Raw genomic sequence first — 9,848 nt, forward strand, 5'->3', positions numbered from 1 at the left:
GTTATTGTACGTGAGCCGTGTCTGCCGCCCGACCGGTCGCGGTGCCGGCAAGTGAGGAGAGGAGAGAGTGTGCATGCAGGGGTTACTGGGAATGCATGTGAATGTACACAAATACACGTGAAGAGGGGTTGTGTTGGTCGACCTGGAAAGCAGGAGGACTTGCAGTGTGCCGCAGACACAGGCCAGCGAGCGAGTGAGCGAGTGCGTGTTGCAGATGATGTCGGCCATCAAGTCGGGCCACGTGGCCTACTCGAGGTTCGCCCGCATGGCCGAGCTGGAGGAGGAGCGGCACGAGCAGGAGAGTCTCAGGAAGCAGATCTCGGTGGAGCGCAGCGGCGGCGGCGTGTAGCGCCGTGCAGCGCCGTGCCTTCTCCGGTGTTGCCATGTCCACGACTGCTCGCGCCTCACTTTCAGTACATACTTGCATGTTGGTAGACAGTGCTGTTGCACTTCATGCAGACACAGACATGTGTCTCCTCACTGTCTGCTAATATAAACATGTAAGTAACTGTAGTAGTGTGCTTTAGTATTCATGATCTTCGTAGCCCTGTAGTCTGTTCCCTACCATGTTTTTTTTTTTTTATGATTTAAAGTTAGCTAGCTAATTCTATTTCTCCGGGGAAGTTTTGAGTAGTACTTAATAAGTTGGGTGGAGTGATAGTTAATACCACAGGTGCCTGAAATATGAACACTGTTGTATGCAACCCATGTCCATCTGAATTCAAATGCTGTGTCAATGCTGGCAGACAAGGGGTGAAAGGTATATTGTGTGTAATATTATGGAAATTTGATTTAGAGAAAGTAAAGCTTGTTAACCAATTAATTAAAAGCAAGGTAATCGCTAAAATTAATTTAACTAATATTGCAGTACCCGTGAAAATCATAAAAAAAGAATGTTTGCTGTGAGTGTAAGAAAGTTTGCAATAAAACATGTTTTCATCATCTACCTTCAAACAAGGACAGGTTTAAGTAATCAGTGGAGATAGTGTTTAACTTGAATTAACGATATACATGAGATTAAACGTGACAGAAACCCTTAATGGCGATGAAATGCTACAAACATGTTCTCTGCATTGCACTGAAGTAAACATAAAATCACTGAAAGCATGAATCAAGAGCACAGAGAAAAAAAATTATTTGCGTGGGTGGGGGAAGGCGGCGTTACTAGCCCGGGCACACCAAAACTCCCTTGCCCTTCGTGAGACCGGTATTATCAGCAACCTCCTTTCCCTCCGGTTCTGCCGGCCCCATTGCCGTAGTTCTCCATGGCCGAAAGAACATGTGGCAGTGAAAAGAATCACAGCTCAATTTCTAAGTTTCAGTTACGTGATAAAGCATCCATTTGACTAGGCTGAGAACCGAAGAGAGCAGATTGCCTCACGCATATTCTGAAGCGATATGGGCGGTGTTTGAAGAGTTAAGTAATGCAGTTTGGAACAGGGTCGACCTTTCTTGTCTTATTATACGCACATCCAGCCTTGTCTCAACAATGCCAACTTTCTAAAAATACTCCTTTGTAATTAAAAATTATATCTTCCCTCTGTTTATAAGTGAAATATAGCCATTTCAGATTAAATGAATTTTCTATCCAAGAACATAAAACTTAGGTGACACTCAGCAGTGAAACTATTTTTTTTAATAAATTTAAACATTGAGCTGTAATATTTTAAAAACAATTCCATCCATAATGTTTGGAAGTTGTGGGCCATAATTTTAATGGGTAGCAGGGAAAGCCCAAACAAGCTATTTTTATTGAGGTGCATGTGTCTGGAAACAAAACTCTGCAGTTACATGCGTGGACATGTTTGAATTCCGCTTGCGTCAGGGTACCACTCCACTGCCCGAGAGGATACAGGGATCTTGAATGTTCTTCGGGAAGCAGGCAAGTTGCCGGGCCAGATGTTTAGAATAGCCACACGCACTAATAACCAGCCGTCTGCTGTACAGCACCTTAAATGGTATAACAACTGCCAGTTTCAGGAAAACGCTAGTTAGGTCATATGGCTGTCCTATTCGGCACACTTTGTTGGTGAAGCGCCCTTGGTAAACGTGCACTGCCTCCATTGCAATTCCTATCGCCTTCCCTACATCACGTACATGTTGGCCATCTCTGCAGATGTGAAGTACTCGCCTGGAGCCCCCTGCCCTATTCGCCCCACGCGTCAGCCGTCCACTGTGCCTACCCAGCTCGTCGCCTGCTTCCCGCGATCACTTGGCCTCTCAGCTATTGGAGTAGTGCATGCGCGCTACTCTTTGCTTCTGCAACTTTACAGACATACGTTCCTCGAACTATTGATGACCTAGAGTATGATCGCAACACAGCCTTTCAGCGTTTCTGGAAGAAGCAGGCGGAACAGTGCCTCATGGAACCGCACTAATGCGAGCTCAGTGACACGATGTTGCTACTAGTTGTGTGCTGTAGTTAGCAAGTTTCTCATTGTGGTGAGGGTATTTGTTGACATGGCAACACTGTGCAAGCATTACTGCTGCAACTCACTTCGTCAGTTCTGTTTTTAAGTCTTAGCAGTTTCTCCAATTCCTGTTACGCAGTATGTGTTGATTGAGTTTGATGTTTGGTTTTCACGTGACATGAATACCCCATTGTACATTCCACTCTGTATCACTGCTCAGTTATGATTTGTTTCTGTCCCCTAACATTCCTCACGTTTCAACATGCCATTCAAACAAAAAGGTGTTTTCAAAGAATGTGTGATGAGAAGAGTGTAAATTATGTTCCTGTTGTAAGATGCTATTTCTTGCAGCAGATGTTGTGGAACACCATACCAAAGAAATAGGTATGTTTTATTTGTGTTATTTATTTGAGGTAATTTTTTTTTAAGCTTGGCTTCTAATAATTGACCCTAGCGATGTATTATTGTGATGTATTATGAAATGTGAGTGCGACAGTAGTGTGAGAAGTTGGGAAGGTGTTGTCCGTGATTGTGGAGCGCCTGTTGTTGTGGTGTGGCCACGGCGGGAATGCATGCTCACGACTTGCTTGCGTCTGGAGGGACGCCGCGCGGCGACGGTAGGGGCGGCCGGAGGAATAGAGGATAAGTTAGATCAAAACAATAAAAGATCAGTTTTGTGCAATCTGACTACATATACTAGATATCTTGGCTTAAATCATAAAAAGCATGCATATAATATTATTTTAATTAATTGCATTAAAAATAGCCTATGACCATTGAGTTATCTTCATTAAAAAAAAATTAAATTTCCATAGAGAGTCTGCTAGAATTCCTTAATTTATATTTATTTCTACTAGTGATGTGTCAGTTCTACTTTTTTCCCAGTTCTTAAAAATCAGTTCTCGGTAGGGGTGTGCGGGATCCCGACGCTTCGGGAAAAAAGTCGGGAAAATAGGCTTCCCGAAATGCCGGGCGGTAATTTTATTACTCCTGAATTTTTCGGGAAATTGTTTAAAAATTTACAAATGTTTACTAATCATGTGAAAATGTTTTTTATCAATTCAAACTGTTTTTACAACAATATTTTTTATGGATTCGTACATTTTTGAAGGGTTTCCGTACTATTTAAACGCAAAACATCTTTTAAACGTATGCCGATCGTAGCGACAGCTGTGGTGTGCAGTGAATTATGATAATCGTTTACACATATCTAATTGGAATATAAAAAAACGTACATGGAGTACCTTAAATATTGAATGCGTTCATAAATATATTTCTTCAAGGGTACAAATTTGCAAGATACGTGAATAGTCAGTTATATAACGTTATTGCCGTCACCATCGAATACTTAACCTAAAACCACTGTGTGTTCTTAGACACAAACAAAACACATGCGCAATCCAACCTTTTCGCCAAAGATATAAGAAATACTAGACTTGCGTTAATAACGAAGCGTAACCGTTCTCATTACTTGATAGCAGTGGCGATATAGAGAACTGTATTGGCACTTTGAAAAAAATGAAATCACGTAGTTTTACACCACTGCTCACGAGTATCTAAACATCTATGATTTTGCTTTGGGAGAAAAAAATAGTTGTTTACTGTTTAGTTTGGCGGGCTTTGTCGGCTGACGTTACTTTATTAAGGCTTGTGCAAAGTATCTGTTCCTATTTTCGATGCCGTTGTATATTAAAACAAACTAGCAGCCTACAAATAATGGATGTCGCAACCGATCAGCTTGTTACTTGTAAACCTAAAAGTGTTTGGAAGTATTTTGAACGTCTGACAGACAGTTAATCCCTGGCAAAGTGTGTCTCGTAAAATTTTTGAGATGCGAGCATGGTAGCATGTCTGGCTATAAAAAAAGAATTTGAGGATGCTAAAAAATATGAAGTCGCCGCTGAAAAAAGGGCAAGTGAAGCAGACAAAAGAAATAGCAGCAAAAAAGAAACAACTAACTTTGCAAGAAATGTTTAAATGGCCATCTTCTCATATTATAATTTTAAAAAAAAAAATTTATTTTCCCGATCCCGTCCCGTTTCCCGCGGGAATAATTTATTTTTCCCGAAAATTTCCCGCAGTACAAAAACCTATTCCCGCACATCCCTAGTTCTCGGTTCTTAGTTGTACGTTAGCCTCCCCACAATTTCAAGTCACACTAAATATACAGTATGCTCTAATAAATGGTGTGTTTGTTTAACATGACTTGCCAGCACCCCACTCTACCATGATCTGACCACAAAGAAGTCACCTAGACCCCGGGTAGCATAGTTGCTTCTCAAGCTACTAGATGCTGAAGCAGCACTGTGCAGCAGTATCTAGTAATGCATATTAACTACTTTTTTTTCCGCTGGGACATTATTTAATTTAGACATACCAATAAAAAATTGCTTGAAAAATAGATTTTTTAATTCCGTTATTTTTTCTCAAAAATTAATTAATTTATAAAAAATAAATCTAAAAAATTAATACTGCAATGCCAAACACCAAAGCAATTGCAAGTTATGTATAGTATGTATTGTTATGGGTGAGGATGAAACCCCTAAACATTGTCCTGTTAAAATAGTATATTAATGCATGATATGTTGGTTGAATTATAAGTAGAGACCTAGAAATTTCTTGAATAGCTAGTCTTAAAACTTTTGGGTGACAAGACACTGAAATTCTTGGGTAAAATTGGAAAAATTCTTGGTGAAAAAATTTATGTGTAGTTATCAAACGGACATGTTATTTTATATAAATATAATACAATAAATTAAATAATATTTACAAACACTCAATCCTAATTTCAGAGAAGCTAGTTTGAATACTTATTTAATAAAAATGAGTAGATATTAAATAGAGTTAGATAGGTAGATAAGTGAAATAATGAAAGAAGCCTTCTTCTGTAAAACATAATCATTATTTTCATTGGGGTGAAAGTGCTGAGGCTGGCATGAAAGGCGTGGCAAGGGCGCATGAGGAACCAGCAGCCGGTGCTGGAGGAATGAGAGGGATAGTGTTGTCATTTGTAATGTACCGGTCATAGGCGAACCTGGGGTAAATAAAGTCGAAGACAGTTGTGAAGGCTCATGTCGGAAGCTTCGCGCCGAGTGACGTGCGAGATGACTTCACCGAGCAGCCCGATTGCTAAGCAAACCTAAACAAAGTCGAATCGCAGTGGGTTGTTCGTGACTGGTCAGTTTCAATTCTCGAATTGTGGTGATTGGTCTATGGACTAATCAGTACAACTCAACTTGGATTATATTTTAGTTTAGCTGAACAGAATTGGACTCTGGGTAGCGGTAGTGATTGCTACACTGAGTCAGTAGCTCGTGGCCTCAGCTCAGTGCGCTGGTGTTTATATTCTGTATGTATGTAGATCAGTCATCGCTGGGTCATTAGGTTTTAACTTTTACGAGTGTCAGGTTAAAAATGTTGGCCTTGTGATCGTAAGTACATCTTCAAACATATACTTATTTAACATTTTAATACATATTTATATGATAGTACAGTCCAGAGCCTATGTTCAGCTCACCTCCACAAAAAAAAATTTCTAAATCACAATGCATGAAAGAGAGGTTAGGTTCAAAACTTAATTTTTTAAAATTATGTTTTACTGAACTTCAACTGTTAGTTGTTAACACCCATACAATCAAATAATATATCAAGTGTATTATCTTGCCAATATCAACTTATCAAGGGTAAGTTTGTAAACGGTAGGTTAATTGATTATTTTGGCAATGGAATGGGTAATACAGTACTTAACTTCTTTTTGTATTTTTTAATTTTATTAGGATTTTGTAGGTATTTAAATATTGTAATGTAAACATAACTTACGAGAATTGAAAGAAAAATTGTGTAGAAACTGCAAACCTATTTATAATAGCCCAGTGTTGAAGAATGAAATTCGCTTCAGAAATAAATAAATTTATCGGTAGACCGAGAACCAGGATCAATCCGTCACTAAATTGTACATTGTGGTTTATTGATAAATTACATTACATTGCATACTTATTTGAATACCAAGATGTATGCTTAAAATAACTTTTTCATCTGATTTTAGTTTTTTTTGTTAATATTGGTAAATCACCTCTAAAAATGCCTAAACTATTACAGATAAAGTATTCTTACCTTCATGATTTAGTGTGTTCATTTTATTTTCATCTATTTCAGTTTGGTTCTCTTGTGATTGCGGGGGGTGTCGTAGAAGTGGTGTGCAACTTCTGGCGTGAAGCAAACTCTGTGTTCCGACAAACCTGTCAAGTTGAATCCCGGGCAACTTCTCACACATACTGTAACCTTTTGGAGTATTATGAATTTCAAAGTTTTATTTATGTTAAATATTTATATGTATATGTTTAATGTTTTTACAGATTCTCTTACACAAAATGTCAAAGACAAGTAAAAAAAAATGCAAGAATGAGGATTATGTTTATTGAAATGCTTACAAGAATTTTAAGATAAAAGAGAAATCAATTTTACCAGTTACGTGCATAGCCACAGAAACAAATTAGAACAAAACAAATTCTGTGACTGTGAGCTATTTTACAGGCACTTAATTTTCAATGCATGTTCCTATTTTGTTTATTCATAGTAATGTACATATTTGTTTTTATGTTATTTTTAATGAGTTTACTATTATTTATATTTATGTTTCACAGTTTTATCTGTTGTTAAGGTTGTATGTTGTTGACATGTAGTTTCTCCTCAGAAAGAATTGATTTTTTTTTGGTACAGTTTTGTTAATGGCCTTGTGACATGTTGTTTTGACTGAAAGGTATTCATCTGCTATAGCCTCCTACATAACCTCAATGTGTGGCATTGGAAGTTACCCAAGGACACTATAACACATGAAAGTTTCAGATATGTCGGATCGTTTACATTTGCTGTACTATGTTATTATGTATTAACCAAAGGATTAGTATAAATTACTATAGAGACATGAGAATATGTTGCCTTTATAACCAAACATAATATGTTAAAAGGAATTAAAACTTATTGGAATAAACCACTGGGAACAAATAACACAAATATCAGATTGGTGCTGGTTGTAATTATAGGCCTTTGTAAAAACAACAATGTAAAACAAACATCAATAAAACAATTAACATTTTAACAAATGTTATTAAGTATTATATATTAAGTAACGAGCTCGTGAACAACTAGGTACGTACCAAGTATTTATATTAGATTTAAGTAAAAACAGGTTAAGTTTATCAACAAATATTATTTAAAAAATTAATTCATCAAACAAATATTAAATTATTGAAGTCTTCTTATAATTCTTTCTTCATAATGAAAATTAATTGCCGGAAATGTTCCAAAGTGTAGAAATCAATATTATTTCGTTGATTCAAGTTCAATAGTAGAAACTTGCATGATGATCACGTAGAAGTTTAAAACAGTTACATAACCTTAATATAATAATAATGATAATAATGAAATTTCTGGCCTTTGTTTTGAAGAGGTTAATTCCCAAAAATGAATTTAGATTCCTGGAACACCAAAGCCAGGATGAGGCCCATGACTCGAACCGCTATGGAATGAAACCACAAAAATATTAACCTCCAAACATAAAAAATAATTATCATGGGATACACTTTTCCCACAGACGAAACATTTACTCACCCAAAACGGCGGTAACAGATAAGTTATTACATTTTGTGGTGGTTTTTACATCCGCACCAAAAAATTACATGCCAAATGGCCGAAAAGAAATTGAAAAGGGCAAGGTAAGTCTTTTTCGTTAGACACGACAGAAATCATAGAGTTTACAATAAGTAGAATTATACAAACAAAACAAAATATTCATAGAACCAGTATTGTAGTAGTGTTTCCCTTACACATTTGATTATAATAGAAACAAACACATTTAAGACATTATTAATTAAATAGCTACACAAAACCTTAACATTAAGACAATGAAATATGTAAAGATAAATAAATATTAAATACAATCTTTGCATAAAAATATTAAAATTTATTTAACATGAAAGATTAAAAAAAAGAAATGTGAATAAATTAATTACCTACTCATAAAATCACGAGTGCCATACCTAGAAACGGCACAGCCTTTATTTGCTTGGTTCAAAAGAATGGTTTAAGTATAATTTTATTATTTTCCTTCATCGTTACATAATCTAATTTCATACTACTGTGATAAAATTAAATCTTACATTTTTGTAAACATGAATGCAACTCGAATGAGCGACACCATTGTTCACTTCCCCAGCCCTGGAGCTCTTGAATATGTAGTGTTTACTACACTGTGTGCCGATTCTCCTTACATACATGTTTGATGTGTTTGTGGTGTAATTATTTCCCTCGGCATAGTTTGCGGGAAAATTCAACCAAAGTGGGAGAAGCGTGCAACCCATATTTAGAAGTTAACTGAAAATAATTTAAAAAATTAAGCTTATTAACAAGAAAATGAGGGTAAAATTATACCAGTGTATTAAACAAGCTAATTAACAGGAAATGTGAAAGGGTTTCACTGCATAAATTAAATTTGTATAATGTGTACCTTATAAATGTAATATTTTATACTAAATCTGTTCTTCTAATACCGTAGAACTGTCACGTTGTGGTAACACGTAATTCTGTTATTTTATGGTTCAATTTATTTTCTCTTCCTATTGTTTGGTAAGTCTTCCATTAAAATAATTTTTTGTAAAATTTTTATTGATTGGGTTGTGATTTGATGTAATTAATGGAGTGTTCAGTTTCTAGTCATATTGTAAACTCAAATAGTATTAATTATAATGTCCTGTTAATTCTCTGGTGGTCATGACTTCTGCACAGGGCTGTGTTAACATGCACCTGGGTGCTTGAAGGAGATATCTTCTTCTTTACGTCTTTCAGTAGGTTTTGTTTTATTATTTGCGTGCTTTCACTTTTTCTGCCAAAACTCTTACTTACTCCCGTTGTTCAGAACAAAGTCATTATTATTAATATAAATTATTTTTTATGGCTTTAGCTGAATGTTTGCTGAGCTTATGAAGTATGATGCCATTATTTTTAAACACAATACTGTTTTTGAAAATGTAAGTCTATGAAAATTGGAGCTATTGTTGTACATAGATTTACAAGTTTATTGTTGATTTGTTTGTGTTGAAAAAAGTTGAAAATAAATTTTTTTAACTAATGTCTTTTTTTTTTGTTATATATTTTCAAATGAAATTTTTTATGGAAAATCTAAATAATAGTTAGAGGCTGGAAAAATTGTTATCTATTAGTTTATAAATAAGCATTTTCAATGCAACTGATTGATAACTTAATATTTTCATTCTAAATGTTTATAAACTAAATATTCATTTGTACAAATAACCCGGGCCCGGTTACATTCCACAACTTTTTATTGCGTAGATTTACCTTGAGAGCAGGACGAAACCTGAAGTCATGCGATATTCTGATATCACGTTGTACAGTCGAGGCCTGGAAGAAAGTTATAACAGA

At 35.9% G+C, this 9,848-nt stretch overlaps 1 protein-coding gene across 2 annotated transcripts in view; it reads left to right on the top strand.

Annotated features, from left to right (window-relative positions):
* The window catches only part of LOC134539501 (glycerol-3-phosphate dehydrogenase, mitochondrial), a 48,067-nt gene extending 38,530 nt beyond the window's left edge, over positions 1-9,537 (top strand). For both annotated transcript variants that reach the window (XM_063381577.1, XM_063381576.1), the window contains one exon: positions 215-9,537. In XM_063381577.1, the coding sequence (XP_063237647.1) occupies positions 215-349 (135 nt within the window). In that variant the 3' untranslated portion in view covers positions 350-9,537. The remainder of the gene's footprint in view (positions 1-214) is intronic.
* The last annotated feature ends 311 nt before the right edge of the window (positions 9,538-9,848 follow it).

The sequence above is a fragment of the Bacillus rossius genome, chromosome 15, assembly GCF_032445375.1.
Source record: "Bacillus rossius redtenbacheri isolate Brsri chromosome 15, Brsri_v3, whole genome shotgun sequence".
Taxonomy (NCBI): domain Eukaryota; kingdom Metazoa; phylum Arthropoda; class Insecta; order Phasmatodea; family Bacillidae; genus Bacillus; species Bacillus rossius.